Below are 25,642 nucleotides of genomic sequence, written 5' to 3' on the forward strand. Positions count from 1 at the left end.
ATGGAGGCTTGGACGAAAGGGTCTGAAGGCTCACTCACCCTGCGAACAGAGGTGATGGCAACAAGAAAGACAGTTTTGAAGGTGAGGAGCCATAAGGGACAATTATGCATTGGCTCAGAGGGACTACATATTAAATAAGCAAGGACAAGATTGAGGTCCCACTGAGGCATGATAAATGGAGTGGGAGAAAATAAGTAAGTGAGACCTTTTAGGAACCTACTCACAATAGGGGATTTAAAGAGTGAGGGCTGATCAGGTAACCTAAGAAAGGCAGAAATAGCAGATAAATACCCTTTAAGGGTGCCCAAAGCAGAGCCCTGTTGGGCTAGAGAAAGAATGAACAAAAGAACCTCAGAAAGGAGGGGCAGAGAGAGGATCAACAGATTTGTTGATGCACCATGCCACAAATTTATGTCAAGAATAGGCATGTACAGTTTTGGTGGAGGGACGCCTGGCTGCCAAGATAACATCACAGACTTCGGGTGAAGATCAAAAGTCGTCAACTGTCGCCGCTCAAACTCCATGCATGAAGGCGGAGATTGGACAGGCTCGAGTGGAGAACCGTCCCCTGTTGCTGCGACAGAAGATCCACCCAAAGAGGCAGTCTGAGTGGAAGATCGATGGCCATACTCAATAGCTCTGGATACCAGACAGTCCGGAGCTACCAAGATGACTTGGGCCCGGTCGTTCCTGATCTTCTTGAGAACTCTGGGCAGAAGTGGTATAGGCGGAAAGGAGGCCGGAGTTCCACTCGAGACGAAAAACGTCTCCGAGCGAGTGACGCCTCGGAAACTCCAATGCGCAAAACAGCTGACATTGCACGTTCTCTGCAGAGGCGAAGAGATCTAACCAAGGCTCTCCCCACTGCTGAAAGAGACCTTGCACCACCTCCGAATGGAGATGCCATTCGTGATCGGCTGTGCATCGATGGCTAAGTTTGCCTGCTCTGGCGTTGAGGGAACGCCACAGATGTTGAACCATCAGTGTAATGCCCTGATGTTCCAGCCATATCCAGAGATGTAGGGCCTCTTGACAAAGGGTCCAGGACCCTACTCTGCCTTGTTTGTTGCAGTACCACATGGTGGTAGTATTGTGCGTGAACACCTGCACTACTTTCGCTTTGAGAGATGGAAGAAATTCTTTCAATGCAAGCCTGATTGCCCAGAGCTCCAGAAGATTGATATGGAGCCCAGACTCTGCTGGAGACCAGAGGCCTCTGATCTTCACCTCTCCCATGTGACCGCCCCAACCCAGAAGTGACACATCTGTCACTATAGATAGATCTGGTTGGGGGAGGGAGAGGGATCTGCCGTAGACCCAATGCGGATTCGAAAACCACCACTGCAGGTCTTTCGCAGTCCCCTCTGAGATCTCTACTGTGTTGGAGAGATTCCTCTGATGCTGCGCCCACTGGAACTTCAAGTCCCACTGCAGAGCCCGCACCATATGCCATCTGGCATGTGTCACTAGTAGGATGCAGGAGGCCATGAGGCCCAGCAGCCTCAGATTCAGTCTCACCGAAACCCAAGACAGAGGCTGAAAGATCCGAATCATAGCCTGAATATCTTGGACCCGCTTTTCGGGAGGATAAGCCCGAAACTGCAGTGTGTCCAGAAAAGCTCGATGAAAGGGAGCATCTGAGAGGAAGTCAGGTGTGACTTTGGCATGTTTATAGTGATCCCCAGCGAGTGAGGAGGTTTGCTGTAGTCTGAAGGTGGGAGATGACTTTCTGGGGCGAGTCCGCCTACAACAGCCAGTCATCGAGGTAGGGGAAGACTGAGACCTCTAACCTGCGCAGATGAGCTGCAATCACCGCCATCACTTTCGTGAACACCCGAAGGGCGCTGGTAAGGCCGAAGGGGAGCACGGTAAACTGATACCACGAATCGTAGGTAACGTCTGTGGGCAGGCAGTATGGGGATGTGAAAATAAGCGTTCTGCAAGTCCAACGCTACCATCCAGTCTCCTGGCTCTAAGGCAGACAGAACCTGAGCCTGAGTGAGCATTTTGATTTTTTCCTTCTTGAGAAAGTAGTTTGGGTCCCGAAGGGCTAGGATAGGACGTAAGACCTTGTCCTTCTTCGGCACCAGAAAGGAAGAAGGAATAACAACCATGACCTACTTATGGCACATGGACCTTCTCTATAGCTCCCTTGGCCAAGAGAGGAGCGACTTCCTGGCGGAGAAGTGCCAAATGATCATCCAGGAGTTGGCTGAGTGATGGAGGCATGGCTGGTGGGACAGATTAGAAAGGGAGGGAGTGGCCCTTTCGAACGAACTGCAAAACCTACCTGTCCGTAGTGATGGATTGCCAGTGGGGTAGTGGATGGTGAATCTTGCCGCCAACTGGAAGGGAGTGAGGGGACGTACTAGGAGGATTTGGAGGCTGCAGTGGGGGTGGAGGTGGACTTGGCAGACCTCTGGTTCCCTGTACCACGCTCACGTGGGATTCGGCGCCCCAGCCAAGCAGCGGCTGAACAGCATGGGTGGCACAGTGGCTGGGTGGGGGACGCAACAGGGAGCCTCTTCCGTAGCCACGAAAGGGGCGAAAAGCAGACTGTGGGGGGGGGGGGCGAGGGGCAGAGGAAAGACCAAGGGACCAAGCCGTAGCCCGGGAATCCTTGAATCTCTCCAAGGCTGAGTCTGCTTTGTCGCCAAAGAGACAGGAGCCATCAAAGGGCATGTCCATGAGGGACTGTTGGACATCCCCAGAAAAAACAGAAGTACGCAACCAGGCATGGCGCGCAAGGCCGCTGTCGTACCAACCAATCTGCCAAGAGAGTCGGTCGTGCCCACCCCATATCGGATTGTGAACTTCACTGCATCTCTCCCATCGCTGACAGCTTGGGAGACGAAACCAGGGGTCTCCTCTGGTATCTGAAGCAGGACTTGCACAACCGTATCCCACAGAGAGTTGGTATAGCGGCCCAAAAGGCCACAGACCGCAGCACGAGACTGGAAGAAGAAAACAACTTCTTCACAAATTTTTCCAGCCTTTTTGATTCCCTATCTGGGGGTGCGGAAGGGAATGCACCTGAAGAAGAGGAAGCCTGGATGGCAAGACTCTCAGGCATGGGGCGTTGGGACAGGAATTTAGGGTAGTTCGGAGCAGGCCAATGGCGGCGTGCAATAGTCCTATTCACAGGAGTCCCTGTATTGGGTTCGGACCAAGTACCCAAAAGGACATCGGTGAGGGCTTCATTGAACGGTGAAACGGGCTCAGATGTGGAAGCCCCTGGCTGAAGCACCTCCATCAGGAGGTTGAACCTGACCTCTACAGTAGAAAGCTCAAGGCCAAGGACTTCAGCCGCCCGACTGACCACCATACCATAAGTTGCTCCCTCCGCTGTAGCCACCGTAGGAGGAGACAGCATGCCAGTGTCTGTAGAAGTGTCCAGTCCACTGGCGTTGCCCAATTCCTGTGCCCAGTCCAAAGGTGGGTCACCCTGGTATTCATAAGGGTCATGGGGCCCCTTCAATCCCAGGGGCCCCTTCAATCCTTCCCCGGATTCATACCCATAGAAAAAAGGGTCCGAATCCAACCCGGGGTGAAAAGGCCCCATCATAGACAAGCGCGGTGTCGGCTGAAGCCGCTCCGAATCCGAGTCATCAGGGATAAGGATCGGGTCGACATCGATAGTGGCCACTACCAACGTCAGGAGCGTCGACAATCGACCCTGTACCGGGGAAGGTCTCAATGGTGCGACCAGCGCCAGTGCGGATCCCCAAGCGGATCTGGAGGGGACCTCGGTGGCTGGAGCCGAAGCCACCGGCGCAGAACCCGAAGGCCCCTCAACCGAACCCCTTGGGACCAAAGGCACCCTATCGGGGTCGGTCTGCCCGAAGATGAGGCGCATGGCCTCATAGAATTCTTTAAGTTGGGCGGGGGTCGCTCTGGCTCCTGGAAACTCGGGGAAGCGCAGAGCGGACCCAGACGTAGGCTCCAAAGACGGAACCCTTGAGCGTCGACTTTCCTCCTGCGTTGCGTTAGCCGAGCGACAGGGCGAAGTCGGAGGTTCATGAGGCCTCTTCAACTACTTCGTTTTCTTACCTGCACCTGAAGATTTTGAGGACGACAAGTGGTGATGGCTCCGCGAACGGTCTCAAGACCTTCCTCTCAATCGATACCGGGACCTACGCAGAGTCAAGGGCCTGGCACTCGGAGCACGACTTCAGGTCGTGGTCGCGCTTAAGACACCACAAACAAACCTGATGCAGATCTGTCACCGACATCATGCGATGACAGTCCTTGCACAGCTTGAAACCGGTCTTTGGGGACATCCTCGATGCACCAAAAGCTCACTAGAAAAGTCAACAAAACAGTCAAATTCGGTCAAAAAGAGACCAGGGTTGATCTCTCCGGATCAGCGCATGGCGCAGAAAGAGAAGAACTGACGTCACTGTGCTGAGGCGTTGTCTATGTACTAGTCCCGATGTCATCACAGTGACTACGACGCCAACGATGCCCGCAGAGTCGACCAACGCCACCTACCAACGCACAAGGGTATTGCTCGAAGAAAAATCTCTGGATCCAGTCTGATGCCTGGGGAAAATTCTAAAGTAAGGAATCTGCAACTAGAAGTCTCCTATTGTGCCCCCTTCCTCTTTGAATCTTTGGAGAGGGCCACTAGAGGCCCGGGGGGCCCCACAAGGATCGCGGGTCCCCAGAGGGGCCCATTCCTTTTTACAGTAGGGAGGGTGCAGATCGTCCCTCTCTCCCAGGAGACCGGCGAGGCCCCCGTTTTTCACGCACAGGAGCGCCGGGGGCCCCCATACTCCTCCTTAGGCACTGGAAGTGCCTCTCCTACCAACACCCAGGTACTCTTTAGGAAATCTAGGCTCTAGGAGCCTAATATAGACTTGTAGACGCTTACTATTTCCTACCTGGTGATTGGTTATGCATATATGTGCTAAATGTTCCTTTTATGGGCATGTCTAGCTGATATGTACTTATATGACTTGTGATATATTCTCTAATGTTCCTTTTATGGGTATTTAGGAATTGTTCATGACAAGTGCATATATCTTTTACTCTAATTCCTGACTACTAATTATGTTGCAGAATCCTGAGTACTTACGTGTTCTAATGTGACAACTGCATATTCTTGCAGAGTAGTAGTAACGTGTGTAACCTTCTGACAACTGCTAAGGTAGCAGGGTATTACTTACGTGTAATGTTGGTCTAATTATGTTTTGTGCAATACAGATTATTTTTACATAGCTCAGTGTTGTGTTTACTTTGTGGTGTACATTTTGCGTCACGTGTGTTGTGTGTTGTGCAAACGCTTTACACATTGCCTCCAGGTTAAGCCTGACTGCTCGTGCCAAGGTACCAAGGGGGTGAGCAGGGGTTATCTTGGATGTGTAACTCCCTAACCGTGACTAGAGTGGGTAGGTTCTGCCTGGCTGAGGTGCATACCCTAGCCAACCAGAAACCCCATTTCTAACATTGGTTGTCAGCGGTGAGGATAGGACTTGCACAGTACCTTGTGTCAACACCAGGACAGTGCGCGCTCTACGGGCATCTAGAATGCAAAAACCCAACACTCGCAAGATAAAGTAATTTATGCATTGTGATGATATGTTATTGTTTAACCTTTTGCATTGCAGAATTCCATCCAAAAGATTAATTTTTAAGGTGCTTATAAATACTGTACATTTACAATGTATTGCTGCAGACATTCAGAGTGTGTTAGGGTGTGGTCCCTTTCCAGGGCTTTCTGGAGACTTTCCCTGCAACATGCCTGGGTGTGGTTCTAGGCTGGGCCAAGACTCTATAAAAGAGAGTCAGCCCAACTTCCAGTGCTCACTATTCAGAGGTCCCGGTGCAGAGCAGCAGCTTCTTCCTGAGCTACTGTCCCGGCGGCCTATTTGGATTTTCCAGTCTTCTGCACTCATCTCTCATTGGTGATCACTGTTTCCAGGCGGTAAGACGGTGTTTGGACATTTCCCAACACCGTAATTGAGAATCTTCATATTCTTGATTTTAATTCTTAAATGAATAACAGATTACTTGTGCGCTGCCATTTTTTTACATTTGTATGGTGGTTTGCAAATAGGGAGGACGCGCAATTTATTCCATAAAGATTTGACTTCGTTATTACATTATTGTTCATTGCGTGCTGATATTTCTTGACATTTACATGATGTTTTACGAATTGGCAAGACGTGCAACTCGTTTCATGAGCATTTAACTTTGTTGTTCATTGCGCACTACCTTTTCTTGACATTTACATGGTGGCATTCGAATCGGCGAAACGCGCGATTCACTTCTCGTGTGTAATTCATGCTGTTCATTGTGCGCTACCATTTTCTGGCATTTACATGGTGGCATTCAAATCTGCAACACGAGCGATTCTTTCCTTGAGTGTTTTTTCATGTTATTCATTGTGCGCTACCATTTCTTGGCTTTTGTATGGTGGCATTTGAATCGGCAAGACGCGCAATTCTTTCCTCGTGTATAAATAATGTAAGTTACTGTGCGCTACCATTCTAAGACATTTTCTTGGTAGCATTTCAAGTTGACACGTCGCGTGATTTATTCCTTGAATCTACGTTGTGTGATTTCATGGTGCACAAACCTTTATGGTATTTAATACTCATATAAAAATCTGCAATGTGCGCAATTTACTTCCCACTGTTTTTTTCTGAGATGAACACAACAATACCAGAGTTCTAGATGTAATGCTGTGTGTTCCTGATATGTATTCCTAAAAGGAAATTCATAGGGTTGTTTAGAAATTGCTCAGAGTGTTTCCTGATTCTCATGCTAAAGAAAGTACTTGAATCTGAAAGTCCTATTCAACTTTTCCTGTTTCCTCCTCAGGTATTCGTTCATCTAAAGCCTAGTCAGTTTTAGGATTATTCTAGGGTTGTTCATGTTTTTCGGAAAAGACGAAGCTTAGAGTTGTAGCATGGTACTGATTTCATGAGATGTAATTTTGATGTTGTGTTTTAACCTTTTGCTTCTTACAGGTCTCCTTCCCAGCTGTTCCCGTCCTAATCCCCTTTTCCCCACTTGGACTCTCTTAGACTCTGTGATAAATCTAATCAGAGTATTGGAGCTGTCTTGTGGTGGAAGTGTTGGGAACGTGCACGGACCCCGAGGATCTGGTGACTCTGACACCATGTGACTCATTTTTGCACCGCAAATTGCACTTAGACCATTACATGTTTTAATTCTCTTTTCTTAAAATATTCTCCTGTTCTCTCAAGCTAGTCATTTTTTTTTTACTCCTGTGTTGTATACTCGCACTTTGGACTCTTGTTGTTTACGCTAGTGTTGTGCTCTTTACAAAATGAAGCCTACCTTTGACATGAATTATATATTGTTTTACACTATAGAAGAGTTAGAGGGATTCTGCAGGGAGAGAGGTATACCTTTTAGAGAGGGTGACGCCCATATAGGGATCCTCAGGAGAGCCCTGTTCAGTTTTAATGAGGCTGACTTTATAACACAAAAAGAGGCCCAAGGGGGAGATGGTTCTGAGGGAGACCCTAGAGAAACCCACAAGAGTAGTGAGGACTCTGAGGAAGAGGGTCCCCAGTCCACACCCCAGGGGGATAGTGACCCCGAGGAGTTAGACACTGATGGAGAAGATGACTGGCCAGGGACGCCAGTAGAGAGAGAGGACCCCATAGATAGGGAGTCCCTTACTGGGTCCTTGTGTAGCAGCAGAGCCACCTCCCATTCCCTGTCACCTGAGGAGCTCAGAGATAGGCGGGAAGAGAGGGACCTGAGGCTGCAGCTAGCCAGGCTGGCTGTATAAGAGAGACAGGCTGAGGTTGAAAAAGCCTTAGTCCAGGAGAGGATGGCAGAGGCTGAAAGGGCCTTTTCCAGGGAAAGGCTCGCTCTAGAGCGCAGTCTTACAAATCTGGACTCACCAGTAATGCAGGTGGAGTCCAGTGGTGGCAGCATTTGTAGTGTTAGGCACAATCCTTACCTACCCACAGATTTGGTACCTGGGTTAAAGGAGGGAGATGACATACGTCAGTGGCTTAAGGGGTATGAAGAAGCTCTAGTTGCGCGCAGGATTCCTGAGAAAGATTGGGGAACTGTCCTAGAGAGCTATATTCCTGAGGTGGAAAGGGATGTCCTACTGGCACCAGAAGGGAGTGACAGGCAGGGGTATCCCCACATCAGAAAGGCCCTGATAGAAGAGTATGGTCTCACCCCTGAAGACTACAGGTTGAGGTTCAGAGGCAGCAGGAAGCGGTCTCACCAGTCTTGGGAGGATTTTATGGGGACCTGTTGCAAAGCACTAACAGGATGGGTGGAGGGTAGCAGAGCAACCACTTATGAAGTGCTGTTTAGTCTCATTCTAAGAGAACACATGTTCCGTTGCTGTTTTTCAGAGCTACGCCAACACCTGTCTTACTGTAAGTTCTCTGACCCCAGGGAGCTTGCAAAGGAGGCTGACCTCTGGCTTAGTGCCAGGGGAGCTGGTCAGACACCACGGGCTGTCTTAGGTTCACCCCTGGAAGGGGTGGGGGAGGATCTGGGTAATCCAGGTAAAGTTTTCAGCGGGGAGGAAATAGGATTGTTAAGGACCTATCCTCTTACGTATGCCTTAGAGGGCTCCTTATCGGTACACCGAGGGGAGAATTTAACCTACCCCGACAACATTCTGAGCGGGGAGGGTGCGGGATCCACATGGACCTGTCCTCCTCCGAGGTCTTGGAAGGTACCCGAGAGGGGCCCCAAGGCGGGAGGGTAGTCGTTACCGAAGGCCAATCCTGTAAAAAGGGTGCCCTAAAGTCTGAAGGAGAAAGGGGGACACCTGGGAACTGGGTTGCTCCAACTCTGGAGATCAGCAGCACCACCCCGCAGAGGGGGGTGCAGGTGCTTCCTTTTGAGGGTTTGAGGGAGGGCACTCCCCTGACTCCTGTCCAGCAAAAGGGTATCGTCCCTAGGTTGGAAAACCAGATCATGGGCAACCCCCTAGATCTGAAAATAGAGACTGCTGTAACCAGCATCTCTACTGGTGCATTCTCTAGGGATTCAGTTCCTTCAAGAGGGGATTCACGGGAAGACACTTCCCTGACTCCTGTCCAACAAAAGGGTAACGTCCCTAGGTTGGAAGATGCATGCCCTAGGGATTCAGTTCCTGTAAGGGAGAGTTTGAGGGAGGACGCTCCCCTAACTCATGACCAGCCCAAGGGTACCGTCCCTAGGTTGGAAAACTAGGTCCAGGGTAGCTCCCTTGACGTGGAGGTGGAGAAGGCTGTCCCCAGTCTCTCTACCATTACTTCTGGGGGTATCACTCCTGATGGGAGGGTGCGGAACTCTAGAAGGAGGGGCAGGAGGAGGAAAGGCTCTTTCCTGACCCCAGCCCAGCCAGAGGGGAGGGACCCTGGGTTGGGAGACCAGATACAGGGGGGATCCTCTGAACTGGTGGGTGAGCTGACCAGGACGACTGTAACAAGCGCCCTGGCAGTTCTGGATTCTGGGGGTACAACTCCTCCTCAGAGGAGGCGGAACCCTAGAAGGAGGGGCAGGAGGAGAGATTCTCCCCTGGGCCCTATTCAGGCTATGGGGCCAGTCCCTAGGCTAGAAGACCAGTGGCAGGGGGTAACTCCTGAACTGGTGGGAAGGAGAGTGGAAACAGGATGCTATGCACCTGGGGCTCCCGCCCCCTACTCTGAGAGGTTTCAGAAGCCAGAGGCCCCGGGCTTGCCTGGGACCTGGCTCTGGCCACAGACAACTAGGACGCCTCCATGGGTTAGCTTAGATTGTCTTGGGAGTATAAACAGAGTAATTCAACTGGGTTCAGATTGGCGTGGAACTGGATCATGTCCCTGCAGTTGCCAGCCAGGGTCGTGGTTCTATCGCCCTAATCAGGGAAGTCCATCAAGGTATTGATTGTTCTCCCCTGGCTTTGGGCTGGTACGGGGTCATGTTGGACCTGGCCCTTTTACAGGGTCATTCCCCAGACTTTTTGCTTTTTGCCTCCTTACTTTTTTGACCTTTGTTGGCTGACGTTTTGACTCTGAGCACTTTTTCACTGCTAACCAGTGCTAAAGTGCATGTGCTCTCTCTTAAAATTTGGTATGATTGGATTATACCTGATTGGTATATTTAATTTACCTATAAGTCCCTTGTAAAGTGGTATCCCTATACCCAGGGCCTGTAAATTAAATGCTACTAGTGGGCCTGCAGCGCTGCTTGCGCCACCCACTAAAGTAGCCTGTCAAACCTATCTAAGGCCTGCTAGCGCAGAGCCTGTGTGCGCAGTTTCCTGCCACAGGGACCTGGCATCTAAATTTACTTGCCAGGCCCAGAACTCCCCTTTTACTACATGTAAGTCACCCCTAAGGTACGCCCTAGCTAGCCCTTTGGGCAGGGTGCCATGTATGTAGAAGCCAGGACATGTGCCATGTTGCGTGGCCTGTCCTGGTAGTGACAAACAGCCTAACTTGGTGTCTCACTGCTGTGAGTGCTGCCCTCTCATAGGATTGCATTGGAAATGCCCTGCCTTATGTGTAAGGGGTATTGTCTGATTTATGAGGGGTAGCGTAGGCATGTTTGGTATGGTTGTTATAGTAGTGAGAAATGCTGCTTACTGGTGTAGGTGTATTTTTTATTACTATCACAGAAATGCCACTTCTAGAAAGTGCGCATTTATCTGTGCTTATCACTTTGGTGTTTTGCAGCTTGTCTCCAATCAACGTCTGGGCAGACTGACAGTTGGGGCTTTGTGCATACTTCTCAGACAACCTGAACACAAGGAGGGTGGAGGTGACACAGAGGTGCATCTACATATTGTAAAGCCTTCCTGGGCTGAGAGAAGGGAGAGGCGGGGCACACCTGCATTTGTAAAGACTGTGCCCTGGCCTCACACAATAGGGTCGTTAACCCCCCACTGATGTTTGGAGCCTGTGCTGAAAGGAGAGAGGGGGCACTCCCAGAACCAGTTGTAACTGGCTGGAACCTCCTCTCCCTACCATTGTGAAACACTGTAAGAACTGACTATAAGTACAGGGGAATTTTCCCCACAATTTGAACACTCTTGGAACTTGAAACTGGACACAGAACGCTGATGAATGGACTCACCAGGAAACCACCTTGGACTGCTGCTGCTGTGCTGACCTGTGACCTGCCTGGTCACTAGAAGGACTGTCACCCTCTGCAAACCTTGTGCTCCCCTTGTCTCCTGGTTGCTCCCAGGGGCAGGGTGCTGTGCCCCTGACCCCTGTAAGGCTCCCTGTAGGTCTGGACTAAGCGCTGGAAAAAGCGTTCACTTGGAACTTCAGACCAGGATCACTGCCGCAGCCCGGGCTTTTAACTTTGCCCCCAGCGATCTGAAAAGCTATTTCCTTCTGCCCGAATCACCGCCGCAGCCTGGGCTTATAGAAGTGCCCTCACGCTTGGAGGAGCACTTTTCTGCCGTGTACATCACCGCGCGACCCGGGCGCTGCGTCTGTGATTAGCGCGAGGACCGCGCTGTTCGTAGTGCCCCCGGGGCACTTGCCGAAGCCAAAGAAAGGAGCTGGGCCGCTCCTATTGTGCCCCCGGGTGACGCGCGCTTTACGGAGCGCCCCCGGGGCACACGATGGCACCAACTCTCAGAGCTGCCTCCCTCGAGGACGAGGGACGCAGCAGGGCGGCTCTCGCACCAGATCGGGTGCAGCCACAGAAGGGAGCAAACAAGGAGCCTCAACGGAGGCCCCTGCTCCCTCTACCTCCTTTGGGGCAGCCACACCACAGACAAGGGCGCCTACCCCCTTTTCACGCAGGACACGGGGAGAAACAGGAGTTCCCTTCTCCCCGGTCACTGCCCGAGGGGCGCGATCGCCCCCCCTCCCCCTTTGAATCTTTTTGGTGCTTTGGGTCTTCGGAGAGGGCCACTAGAGGCCCGGGGGGCCCCACAAGGATCGCTGGTCCCCAGAGGGGCCCCTTCATTTTTACAGTAGGGAGGGTGCAGATCGCCCCTCTCTCCCAGGAGACCGGCGAGGCCCCAGTTTTCCATGCATAGGAGCGCCGGGGGCCCCCATACTCCTCCTTAGGCACTGGAAGTGCCTCTCCTACCAACACCCAGGTACTCTTTAGGAAATCTAGGCTCTAGGAGCCTAATATAGACTTGTAGACGCTTACTATTTCCTACCTGGTGATTGGTTATGCATATATGTGTATTAAATGTTCCTTTTATGGGCATGTCTAGCTGATATGTACTTATACGACTTGAGGTATATTCTCTAATGTTCCTTTTATGGGTATTTAGGAATTGTTCATGACAAGTGCATATATCTTGTACTCTAATTCCTGACTACTGCTTATGTTGCAGAATCCTGAGTACTTACGTGTTCTAATGTGACAACTGCATATTCTTGCAGAGTAGTAGTAACGTGTGCAACCTTCTGACAACTGCTAAGGTAGCAGGGTATTACTTACGTGTAATGTTGGTCTAATTATGTTTTGTGCAATACAGATTATTTTTACATAGCTCAGTGTTGTGTTTACTTTGTGGTGTACATTTTGCATCACGTGTGTTGTGAGCAGGGGTTATCTTGGACGTGTAACTCCCTAACCATGACTAGAGTGGGTAGGTTCTGCCTGGCTGAGGCGCATACCCTAGCCAACCAGAAACCCCATTTCTAACAGAATCTATCACAGAGTGCAAGTCTCAACACTTCAATAACACACTAGGGGCCAGATGTACGAAAGGATTTTACCCATTCTGTGTCTATGGGAAAAAGCTTTCGTACATATGGCCCTAGGACACTCAGATCCAAGAATCCTTCCAGCCTACTCATTCTTACAACCTGTTTCATTCAGGGACAAAAGCAGTACTGCAGAGAAGATCCCAGGAGATTCCAAACTGGAAAATACACTAAACTAGGGACATGTGAAATGGGGAAAGAAAAGAGGAAAATCTGTAAAGTGGAAAGGTGTTCTTAATCAACCATCCTCTGTTACCATATTTTGTGGCCACAGAGAACCCTGCACTTTTGACACCCCAAATTTTGCCTCCACTGAACTCCCACAATTTGATTACTTAGAGACGGTGTTAAACTTCAATTTATTACGCAATTCGTCCCTGAGATAGGGCACCTCCCAGCACATTACCAATATCAGAAATACAGTTAATTAGGTAAAAGGGCACACTCAAGAACTAATTTCTAGATCATCTGCATAGTTTAAAGGTTTATTACAAAAAAATAAAAGAAATACAGTACAGAGTTAATTCCATTAGGACTCTCTGCAAATAGGGCATTATAGAGAAGTGCAAAATCAAAATTATTCGAAGTCCCAAGTGGGCAGCAAAATCAGAACAGAAACAGACAGCATCCCTAGTAGAAAAGGACAGTCTATAGCTCGCTCCCAAAATCAAGGGGTTCATACATAATTTTGTCATATGAAATAATAGAACTGAGATAATCACTGTGATGTGATCATTTTATTAGCAAATCAGAACACAGTTCTGTTAAACGTCATATTGTATTAACACATCAGCACTATCCCACTAATTATTCTACCCACTCTATGCTAATGCCATCTGGAGATGGTAGAACAAACTAGATACAAGGTTTATCTGATGTCAAAACTTCAGGTGTTTCTTCCTGCCAATACACTCCCACTGGGGTAATTTTCACACTTAATAAACTCACAAAAACAAACCTAAATTCAGTATTCTACTCTTATTTTCCAGACCATCCCAAGCTTTGAGTTGGAAAATGTCTCAAAGTGTATCAACAACAGACCTTTGATCTCAGAATGTCCTCTCAGTCCCAACTACTTATCTCTTTTCGCAAACCTCACCTTCCTGTGTCCTCTACCACTCTAGCTTGTTGGCTAAGATGGGTCATATCCTTAGCAGGTATTGATACCTCTGTTTTTAGAGCCCATTCCTTTGTGGGTGCCATGGCCTCTATAGCCTTTTAGGCAGGTTCCAGACTTGAGGACACTCTGAGATCAGCCGAGTGGTCTAACAACAAAGGCTCTCATTATGACATTGGCGATAAATCCCACTTACCGCCATGCTGACTGCCGCCAACATACCACGCTGTGGCGCATATCCTTTCACCATATTATGACACACTAAAACACGCACCAATCCATCACAATTCAGCCACAGACACAACTCTGCCACACCAAAGGTCAGTGATAAACTGGCGGTATCAAAACCCACACCGTTACGCCAACAAAACGCTCATCACATTATGACCCACAAATCACCACAGCGGACAGTCAATGGCGGTAAAACATTGGCTGTACACAGTGCAGCGCTCAAAATACACACACACATACAAAACAACACCACATTGGACAATTCAAACAACACACACCTGACACCCATACACACACCACACCCTCACACTCACACCACTATAAATCACCCACCCACATTATATCACAACCCCTTACGACTACAAACCATTGCCAACAGACTGACATCACGACTACAGACAAGACCAGACCAACACACCAGCATCACCTACACACCACCCACGCATCTTAAATCACACACCCCAACACATCACCCTATACACCCTCACCCACACTACTCACACAACACCCATGGCACCACAAAGACATGCCAGATTCTCAGAGGAGGAGCTAAGGGTCATGGTGGGGGAAATCCTCGGGGTAGAGCCACAGCTATTTGGGGCACAGGTGCAACAGATATCAATAGCCAGGAAGATAGAACTATGGTGGAGAATCATGGACAGGGTTAACGCCGTGGGACAGCACCCCAGAACCAAGGATGACATCAGGAAGAGGTGGAACGACCTACGGGGGAAGGTACATTTAATTGCAGCAAGACACAAACTCGCTGTACAGAGGACTGGAGGTGGACCCCCACTTCCTCCCCCACAACTAACAACATGGGAGGGGCAAGTCTTGGCAATCATGCATCCTGAGGGCCTGGCCAGAGTAGCAGGAGGACTGGACTCTGGTAAGTCAACTCTATACTACTACTACTACTACCCCCCTACCTGCATGCCATCACAGACCCTCACCCTCACTCCCATCACCCCACCACTTCCCACACACCCCACCATCACATCTCACTCATCCCAATGCCAAGCCCTGCATGCCATACCAATGCATGGACACCACTCACAGACCTGCATGGACACCCATCACCAAAGCATGCACACTAGAGAGAATCAGCTAGCCCACCACATACCATATTACACAAGTTAAAGCTGCCAGGGCAATGATAACCAAAGAGGGCCACCCACCAATGCACAATATGTCACACACAGAAACAATAACACTGCATTCACAGCCCCACAGGTACCCCAGCCAATGACCCCGGAAAAGAGGTGCCAGCAATATCCAGTCCTCCCACAGAAGAGGCCCACAGTGATGACAGCGACTCTGGACCCCTGGATCAGGATGACGAACCTGGCCCATCAGGGACCTCTGGACAGTCGGTAACCCAGCCACAGTCACACACCACCACAGAGCCTCTGCCATCTGGAAACACCACCACAGCACCCACCTAGTGAACCCATACCACTGTCCCCAGGACACGTCAATCAGCAGTGTATCCACCACTAAAGGGACCCCAGGGCACACCTTGCCCCCAAGACAATCAGAGAGCTGGGGTCAGTGGCAGTGGGAACACAGTTCAGGGGACAAAGGCACAGGACAACAGGAAAACTGGGAGGAGTGGTGTGTGCCAGGGGGAGGACAGGCTCAGGGAACCGACTCTCCATGAGGCACTCACCAAGATCCTGGGAGCATACCAACATTCCCAGGATATGCTGGGCCAGATCCTGGTCAACGTGCAGGAGAAAAGGCGGCTGCAGGAGGGACAGTACCTGGGGATCAGGGAGGACTTGCAGGTCATTAACACCACCCTGGTCTCCATTGCAGGGGTGCTGGCGGACATGGCCAACATTATGAGAGAGGCAGCCTCACAACAACGGGCCCCTGCCACTAGTCAGATATCTGAACTGCCTTCCACCTCAGCTGCCGCTAGTGGACAGGAGGCCCGCCACAGAACCAACAGGCCACCAGCACCCCCTCCCCCTGCAGAAGGTGAACCACCCGGCAAACATTACCTGCGATTCAGGCAGAAGCCAGAGACTGCTGCCAAGACCCCGGCCAGGAAATAAGACTCTCCTGATTGTCACCCTTGTGTCCCACTCTGTCACCCTGTCCACCTTGAACTGCCATTGCTCCCCTTCCTATGTCCCCTAGGATAATACACCTGTGCTACAAATAGACTGGAACTATACCCTGGACTTTCCTCCATCATCACCGCAGCCCAATGCACTTGCCCCTCTACACCTTAGCACTTAAATAAACACCCTTTGAAAAAATACAAGTATGGAGTATGTCAAATGATTTAAGTATGTATTCGTCTAACCAGGTTCAAACATTGCATTTCAAATGTACAGTAATGTTCACATTGGAAAGACCTGTCGTTGGCTGTAGTGATCACACCAGGAGCGATAGTGGGACACCAACATCTGAAAAATGAGTTACCAAAGGGTACAGTGAGTGGGCATAGAAGTGTGAAATAACAGCATGCCAGTGCCAAAGATAATCTAAATAATGACAATGAAATGTGATGTAACACTGCCTTACTTGTGTGTCATTGGAAGTATTGTCTGATCACCGCAGTTTTGTTGTCCTCATCTTCATCCTCTGCCTCCTGATCCTCAGTGTCCACAGGGTTCACTGGTGCCACGCGGCCATCTCCAGTCTCCTCCTCCTGCAGAAAAGGCACATGGCGTCTCAATGCAAGGTTGTGCAACATACAGCATGCCACGATGACCTGGCAGACTTTCTTGGGTGAGTAGCCTGTTAGATGGAGGCACCGAAACCTGGACTTCAGGAGGCCAAAGGTACATTCTATAATCCTTCTTGTATGTCCATGTGCCTCATTGTAACGTTCTTCTGCCCTTGTCCGGGGATTCCTCACAGGGGTCAGTAGCCATGATAGGTTGGGGTAACCTGAGTCACCTGCAAATATGGAGGGACAACATTTAGCTACACACCATCCCATATGGCCTACACCATACCCATACACCAACATCCACTGGCTTGGTACAGGGCTCACCTATGAGCCACACTCTGTGCCTCTGTAGTTGGGCCATCACATTAGGGATGCTGCTATTCCTCAGGATAAAGGCATCATGTACAGACACAGGATACTTAGCACTGACATGGGAGATGTACTGGTCCGCCAGGCACATGATTTGGACATTCATGGAATGATAACTCTTTTGATTTCGAAATACCTGTTCATTTTGCCGGGGTGGGGGACAAATGCAATATGTGTTCCATCAATTACCCCAATGATGTTGGGGATATGTCCCATTGCATAGAAGTCAGCCTTCACTGTGGCCAACTCATCCACTTGGGGGAAAACAATGTAGCTGCACATGTGTTCAATCAGGGCAGACAACACTCTAGTCAGCACTATTGAGAACATTGGCTGTGACATTCCTGCTGCCAAGCCCACTGTCACTTGGAAAGAACCAGTTGCCAAGAAATGGAGCACAGATAGAACTTGGACAAGAGGGGCGATCCCAGTGGGGTGACGGAGAACAGATATCAGGTCAGGCTCCTGTTGGGCTTACAGATCCTTTATTGTGGCTCTGTCAAGTCTGTAGGTAAGGATAATGTGCCTGTCCTCCATTGTTGCCAAGTCCACCAGGGGTCTGTACACAGGGGTATGTCTCCATTTCCTATTCATCCGCAGCGGTTGCAGTCTAAGGGACAAAAAAGTGAGGAGCTGGTCACAAACTGAACATTGGAGCCACAACAGTACAATGCATGATGTCAATTTTAAATTTATAAGTGGCATTTGTCCTGTATTTCCAATTGTGAACTGTGATGCAGTTATAATCCAGTGCCTGCCCCCCACACGTGAAATAGCATCCACCTGTCCTGTGTGGAGGGACAGGTGGAAGTGAGGTAATTCCGCTGACATTGTACACCATTGCGGGAGGCGGTTGGGAACTGCCGTGCAACTCCTCATTGGATAACATTGGACCCTATGGGGTACAGTTGCCAATGGTGATGTACGCCGGCAGTGACGGTATGCACCGCCGCGGAGGTCACTGCCATTTTCTATCTGTTCTCTCACTTGCTACCTGACCTTCAACAGGAGAGGACCTACACTGCATGTGCTGCTGTGACCTGTGTCGGGGACCTACCATGGCACGTGTGACGGGGAAAAGGGCCCCTGCCTTCACCTCTGTAGAGTTGGAGCGACTGGTGGATGGGGTCCTACCTCAGTACAGACTGCTGCATGGCCTCCAGACCAACAGGTGAGTACACTGTGAGTATGATGCATGGGGCATGAATGCACTGGAGTGGTGTGTGAAGGGCTCGTGTAGGGGAGGTTGGTGGATGTCCCCTGGGCAGTGTACAGCTTGTGGGCTGGGCCCTGTGTGTGCAAATGGCAATGTGAAGGGGTATGGTGGGCCATAAGTGTAACAGGCAGGACGGTCTGACTAATAGCTTTCCCTGTGTGTAATTCTCTGCATGTCCGCTCCCATCAAAAGAAGGGTATATGGTGTGCCATCGCCAAGGACGCGCGGACACTGAGGGTCTACGGCAAGCGGAGCACCCACTGTCGGAAACAGTGGGAGGACCTGATACCCTGGGCACGGAAGACCGCGGAGGCCCAGCTGGGGCTGGCCTCCCAAAGAGGAAGGGGTGCCAGTCGAACCCTGAACCCTGACCCCCCTGATGGCCTGCATACTGGTGGTGGCTTATCCAGAGCTGGGTGGGCACTTGAGGGCATCACAGCAGTCACAAGGGGGTGAGTACAGTGCCCGTCATTACAACATACGCCTGGTAGGGTGGTATCTGGGTGGGGGATGTGTGTCACTGTGTGCCCCTAGGCCATGCCGGACATTACAGAGCAGGTCCCATGTTGGGCAGAGTTCTGAAGTGATAATCTTCCTACCTAGCTTTTAGGCATGCTCTACTGGGCAGGGCTGTGTGGGTCCCAGGTATGCTGCAATTGGCGGGATGTGCCCTCTCCATGCCCTGGTGGCCAACATTGGTACTGGTAGTGAATTGCATAGTGCGTAGGCCTGTTCCCTGTGTGTGAGTGTGGTATGTATGTTGGTGCAGCCATTGACCATGTGTATCCTTTGTCTCTTCCCCCCCCTTTTTGTTTTGTCATCCTGTCCATATGTGCATTAGCATCATCTGGCGGAGGAGCAGAAGCACCGGCGACGGAGGGAGCTGCATCCCACAGGACCCAGAAGGCAGAGTCCACCGACGCAGAGGGCACCAGTGGCACGGATGGCGAGGGGAGCACCACGGCGGAGACAGGAGGGGACAGTTCATACACAGATACCTCCTCCGATGGAAGCTCCCTGGTGGTGGTGGACACTTCTGTGCCCACCCCAGCTACAGGTATATCCGCCACCCCCCCTTACCAGCTCTGCCCTCCCAGCAGCCCCTCATCGAGTTGCCCATGCCCGCTCACCCAGGAGGGTGGGCATCTCCTTCGCCCCAGGCACCTCAGGCCCTGCCCCAGTGAGCCCTGCTGCCCTGAGTGAGGAGGCTATTGACCTTCTGAGATCCATCTCTGTGGGGCAGTCAACCATTGTGAATGTCATCCAGGGGTTGGCAGCCCCAATGCAACAAACAAATGCATTCCTGGAGGGCATTCACACTGGGTTGGCGGCCCAACAGAGATCAATCCAGGCTCTGGCCTCCTCTCTGATTGCAGCAATTGTACCTGTTTCCACCCTCACCCCTCCAACTTCCTCTTCCCAGTCCCATTCCCCTCAACCTATCCCAAGCACACAGGCAGACGAGCATACACACAGGACAACACACAAGAGTGGCACTGGCAAACACAGGCACCACACATCATCCAACAGGCACTCACACAAACACCATCCAGATGCAGACATACAAACATCCACTGCCTCCACTGTCCCCCTCCTCCTCCTCCAACTCCCTCCCAGTTGCGTCTACACTCACACCTGCATGCACTACATCCTCATCCACTACCAGCATCACCACCACACCTAGCAGAACATACACACCTCACTGGCAGACCCCTCCACAACAGCCAGGCACACGTCCCCTGTGTCCTCTCCCACTGTGTCTGGTTCGGCCCGTCCCCAAGGTACACAAACGCAAGCACTCAGACACCCAACAGCCATCCACCTCACAACAGCATCCAGCCCATGCCCCTGCACCCAAAAACAGCAGACAGACACCTCCTACAACCACTCCCTCTTCCTCCACTCCCAAACCTTCTCCCTCTTCCTGCCCCAGTGTCCCTAAGAAGCTTTTTTCTCCACCACTGACCTCTTCCCTACCCTTACCCCCGTCCTTCACGTCTGGCCAGGGTGGCAAAAACCCAGGCAAGCACCTCAGCCACCCAGTCCATGGGCACAGTAATATCTACACCCACTCGTGGTGGTAAAAGATCCAGGGCACCAGGCAGCCTCAAAGAAAGGGTGGCATCCCCAGGTGCTGCCCGGCAGGGCAAGGAGCCTGCCCTAAGTGCTGAAAAGAAGGGCAAGGTGCCATCCCCAGCTGCTGCAAGGAAGAGTAAGGTGCCATCCCCAGATGCTGCCAGGAAGGGCAAGGCGCCTGTCCCAAGTGCTGCAAAGAAGAGCAAGAAGCAATCCCCAGCTGCTTCCAGGAAGGGCAAGGGGACTGCATCAGCATGCAGGAAGGACTAGAGGCCTGGTGCTGGGATTCAGTCAGGGCCCCCACCATCAACCATGGTTGTGCAGCCGTCCGAGGCTGCAGGGGATGGGCAGGAGCTTCCCCCCACTACCACCACCAGCAGTGGGCAGCCATTCAAAGCTGCAGGGAATGGGCAGGAGCTTCCCCCCACATCCGCCACCAGCAGCAGCAGCACCACCACCAGCAGTGGGCAGCCATCCGAGTCTGCAGAGGATGGGCTGGAGCCTCCCCCCACCAGCAGTAGCAGCACTACCACCACCAGTAGGCAGCAATCCAAGGCTGCAGGGGATGGGCTGGAGCCTCCCCCCACCAGCGGCTGCAGCAGCACCACTACCACCACTGAGCAGCCGTCACCGGTGGCGGATGGTCTGTAGTCCTGCCTCCATGGGCTGTTGTGCAGCCTGCCCCCTGCAAATCCTGTGGGTATGACACCCAGCTGAGAGACTGTGACCTTGCACTCCCCAGGATCTGAAGCAAAGGGCACGATGCCCCCTCCAGAACCAGTGGGTAAGCCACCCACTCACTCCATCCTCCCCAGGATCTGAAGCACAAGGCACGATGCCCCCTCCAGTACCAGTGGGTATGACACCCACTCACCCCCATCCTCCCCAGGATCTGAAGCACAGGTTACGATGCCCCCTCCAGAACAAGTGGGTATGATACCCACCCACCCCATCCTCCCCAGGATCAGAAGCACAGGGCACGATGCCCCCTCCAGAACCAGTGGGTAAGCCACCCACTCACCCCATTCTACCCAGGATCAGCAGCACAGGGCACCATGCCCCCTCCAGAACCAGTGGGTATGCCACCCACTCACCCCATCCTCCCAGAATGTGATGCACAGGGCACGGTGCCCCCTCCAGAACCAGTAGGGAAGACACCCACTCAAGAGACTATGGCCTTGCACTCCCCAGGACCAAGCAAAGGGCATGTTGCCCCCTCCAGAACCAGTGGATTTGTTCCATCTGCCGGCTGAGGTGCCACCCCCCCCCCCATTCCCCGTCTCCCTGAGGTGCCTGCCTATTTTCCAACTGATGCCCCTGCAGTGTTCTCTCTGTGTTGGTGCAGGAGACAAGTGGGGCCTTGGACTTTGTCATGTGGCCCACGTACATTAAGGACTGGGCAGTGTACCTTGAACTGTACATATGTATATACTTTTGGATTGAATGTTCGTCTTTTTACTGTATTTATATTATTACACTCACTTCCATCTATTTGTGTTGTCCTTGCATTATTCCTGAGGGGTATGGGGTAAATATGTTTTATTACTGCATCTGACTGTGTGTATGGTGTTGGGGGTGGGGGGATGTTGTGCATGTGTGTTTCACTCTCTTTTTCCTCCCCCCCCCCCTTGTGTGCTAGGCGGCTGTACTCACCATGGTCATCTTCGCCATTGTTGGTGTTCGTGGTGGAGCCTCGTCTTAAAATATCATGGGAAATATTTGCAGCTCGGGCTCCATGGCATCAGGGTTCTTCCCTGTGTCTCCAAAGGTGAGTCCTTTCCCTTCTGAGGTCTGTTTCCGCCAGGCTTTTGATGTCATTGGTACCGCCCCGGAAAAGGTGGCGATTTCAGTGGTCATAATATGGTGGGTGGAACGTTGACTTCCCCCTGGCTGTAGGCGGCTACCGACATGGTGGCTGTTGTTTCAGCACTGGTGGACTGTGTGGTAAAGTGGCTGTCTATCTTAGATCTTTCTGCATGGTCATAATTTGGCGGTAGTTACCACCAGCCTGTTGGCCGTATTACTGCCACTTTATCACCGACTGCCAGGGTTGTAATGAGGGCCAAAGTGTTTTATTGCAAACCTGTTCACACTGCAGCTTCCTTAGTAATTAATATGCTTTAGACAAGCATAATAGGAGCCTCTGATCTTGACATAAAAAATAGATTTTTCTAATAAATTATGATGGAAAATCTTAATTTATTAAAGACACGGAACCAAGTAGTAACCCACCTCAACACTTATTAATTGGTGTTCTCTTTCCCTCCATAACAGTGTGGTTCCAGAGATTCCATCTACTTCCATTTAAATACTTGGTAGATCTTCCTTCCTCTCCTGCCATATCTTCTGCGACAACAAAAGAAAGAACTGTTCCAGTTTCCTGAGTTCCTTCACATAGTTTCCCTTTTTTTTTACTTTTGTCAGGAACTTTTTAACTTAACTCTGGCTTTTTCTATAGTTGCATCCATTTTACCTTTGTTTTCTGGTTCTATTTGACATCTTGCACAAGAAAAGAGGGCTGTTCACAGTCAAGCACGACATTATACATTTAGCTGGTTTATGACTGGTTATGATGATCATTGTTTTCCCCAAATGGCTAGCATTTGCTGAGCCTTTGGTGTTTGTACTTTTAAGTTCTTGACTGCTGCTATAGAGATAAAAGCAAGATTAGAAAGCATAATACTCTCCTCCTTGTCTTTAATAAAATTAAGTTTTTTCATCATAATTTATTAGGAAAATCTACATTAAGGCCTAATTAACAAGGGTCAGGAAAATGCACTTCTACACATCACAGGAAATATGTTTCAAAAGCAACATTACTAGATCAGTGTGCATATGTATAATCAAGGGTCAAACTGTAACCTGCATGTTATTAATGATGCAGAAAAATATAAATGCACAAAACTCTTCCACAGCCCCACCAACAATCGCGCACCACAGTCAGCATTCTATACATCATCCCCAGCAGGGCTACCCTAGGTTCTAATGCAAATTGTTGCCTTAGTTTGCCCATATTCTCATCCAGTCTGAGACGTTAACAGACCAGTTCCACATAACAGGTAGAAATGTGCCCCCTGTGTTACTAGAGCACCAGCAAGGCACTAAGCGGGCTCTTCCCATCTACCACAGTCTAGAGGGATGAAAGTTTATTTGCGGTGCAGATACTTGGCTAGAGAACCTTTTCAGCCATTTCTCTATTGTTTACAGTTTGAGACATTGGCATTTACAGATGTTACTGGACCCTAATCAAAAATCCAACTTACAACTGGCGACTAGCGGGTCCAGTAAGCCCAGAGTGTTCAAGGTCCCAGCGTGATGACCCTGTGACCCTTTCCTGTCCTGCCCTTCCACTGAAATTATTCAGCCATTCACAAGATTGAAGCCTCTAAAATTCCATCTCCATTTCCAGTACCGCTACTCCACATGTTTTTGAGTTTGGAGACCAGGTGGATGGGGAATTGGTCTAATGTTTTATTTTAACTCATAATCGAATTACAAATAGACACTGGGACTTTAACTCGGTGGGTGTCCACTTTAGATGATGGATTTTGTGGTGTTAATTTTTTTTGTCAAATATGACAATTTTTTAAGAGTCTCGGCTGCATGGGATCAGCTTTGCTGAATTGACCTATTGAAACCAGGTCAACTAGGTAAGTAGAACAAAGGGAAAATAAATCATAGCATTCTGGATATACTTTAACGTTCTGTCTGGCACCTTTAGTCCAATTAACCAGAAACTGTAAACAAAGAGTACAAGATTTGAGCCTCGAATATTTTCTTTTGAAGACCTCCACAATCTCAACAATGCGCTGCCCTCTTAGGCCCATGCTAAGGCCCAAATTATTCACATTGTATTGCATAACACATCAGCACTGTAAAATTGTTAGGGGAGATGAAATTTGAAGTCAGAAAATGTAAGGGCATTTTCCCTACATTTGTTAATCTAGTAGCTCCACATTTAGCATTTAAAATAAAAAGATCTATCTTATTTTTAAGAACGTATCTCTGACTAGACATTGCTTTTTGTGTTTTAGCATAAGCCTTGAATGCCTGGTCTACCTACCCTTGAAGAGTCAAGAGCACAAAGCAAGTGGCTTGGTTGCGCAATTGAAGTGCATTAGTCCAATAGTTCCTATGGCCCTTCAACACCAGAAGCAAACAACAGAGCTACTAACGGGCCCTGCTCAGTAACCAATGCCTACCTAAGACCTATAGATACAACTTCACAAATAATTAAGAAATCAAATGAAGGGGGTAAAATATGTGTCCTAAATTGTTTGACCTGTTTATGATTTTCTTGCCCTGCTCAGGAGCTGGCACAGTTAGGCATCTCGACCAATGTGGATTTGCATACCCTGGAGCTTCCTGTACTCTACAGCAAATGCAAGCAGCAAGTGGTCAAGATTTGGGAAACCCTCCATCCCACGGTGAGTCATTATCTAATTAATATTTTTACTAGGTTTACTGAAATCCCCTATTTTAAAGCAAGGTCAACTTTTTTATAGCTCTTCTTTATTAGTGCAAGGGGCAATATAGAAAGCCTCTGTCTGGAGGCATGTTGAGACTTTGTATCAAGGATCAGTTATAGGGGACCCATCCAGAGTGTCATATTGAACCTGAAAATTAGGATCATGAAGCCCATAGGAAGAAGGCAGAAATACAGTTTCAATTTTGACCACACAAGGAGTCTCATGTGCTGTTGCTCCAAACCACAGCGTGCTCAATTCTGAATACAGGGAACGAGGCTGAACTCTGGGAACATAAGCCTTTTACTTGACACCCTCTTAAATCTTGATCTGTGGCATAATGCTCCCTTCTTCCCAGTCAGCCATCATGTTTGTCTTCTTTTATATGCCTTCTGCTAGCCACAGCATCAATAACCACTGAGATTAGATAAATATCAGACAGATTGAGTTTTCAACTATGAATCATACTTGCTACAGAAGTTGCAAAAGACAATAGATCTAGGTAGTCATGCAGCGCTATCCATTGCCAACGGACATGATCCATTTGTGAGCAAGTTATTGCCATGATGGTGGTCAGTGGCTCAATGCTCAGTAATGTTAAGGCCTAGGTCTATGCAATTTAAGCTTCATAACAGACTTGAAAAACTTGTGGTCCAGACCGATTTCAGTGTGAGAATCTCTGATAGAGGTATAATAAGTCTAGAACCCTACACTGGTTTGGAGTTTTTGCATAACTACATAAGCTATCAATATTGTGAGAATTTGCATCCCTGTACTCCTTAGAAAATGTGGATGCCTGACTTCCTGGTACCAAGTCTACAC

The 25,642-nt window shown here is 49.9% G+C and overlaps 1 protein-coding gene across 1 annotated transcript in view; it reads left to right on the forward strand.

The window, feature by feature from the left end:
- PGPEP1L (pyroglutamyl-peptidase I like) overlaps positions 1-25,642 on the forward strand; it is a 122,576-nt gene that overhangs the window by 49,664 nt on the left and 47,270 nt on the right. Inside the window, exon 3 of the mRNA XM_069221449.1 lies at positions 24,665-24,781. Coding sequence (XP_069077550.1) covers positions 24,665-24,781 — 117 coding nt within the window. The remainder of the gene's footprint in view (positions 1-24,664; positions 24,782-25,642) is intronic.

The sequence above is a fragment of the Pleurodeles waltl genome, chromosome 3_1, assembly GCF_031143425.1.
Source record: "Pleurodeles waltl isolate 20211129_DDA chromosome 3_1, aPleWal1.hap1.20221129, whole genome shotgun sequence".
Classification (NCBI taxonomy): Eukaryota; Metazoa; Chordata; class Amphibia; order Caudata; family Salamandridae; genus Pleurodeles; species Pleurodeles waltl.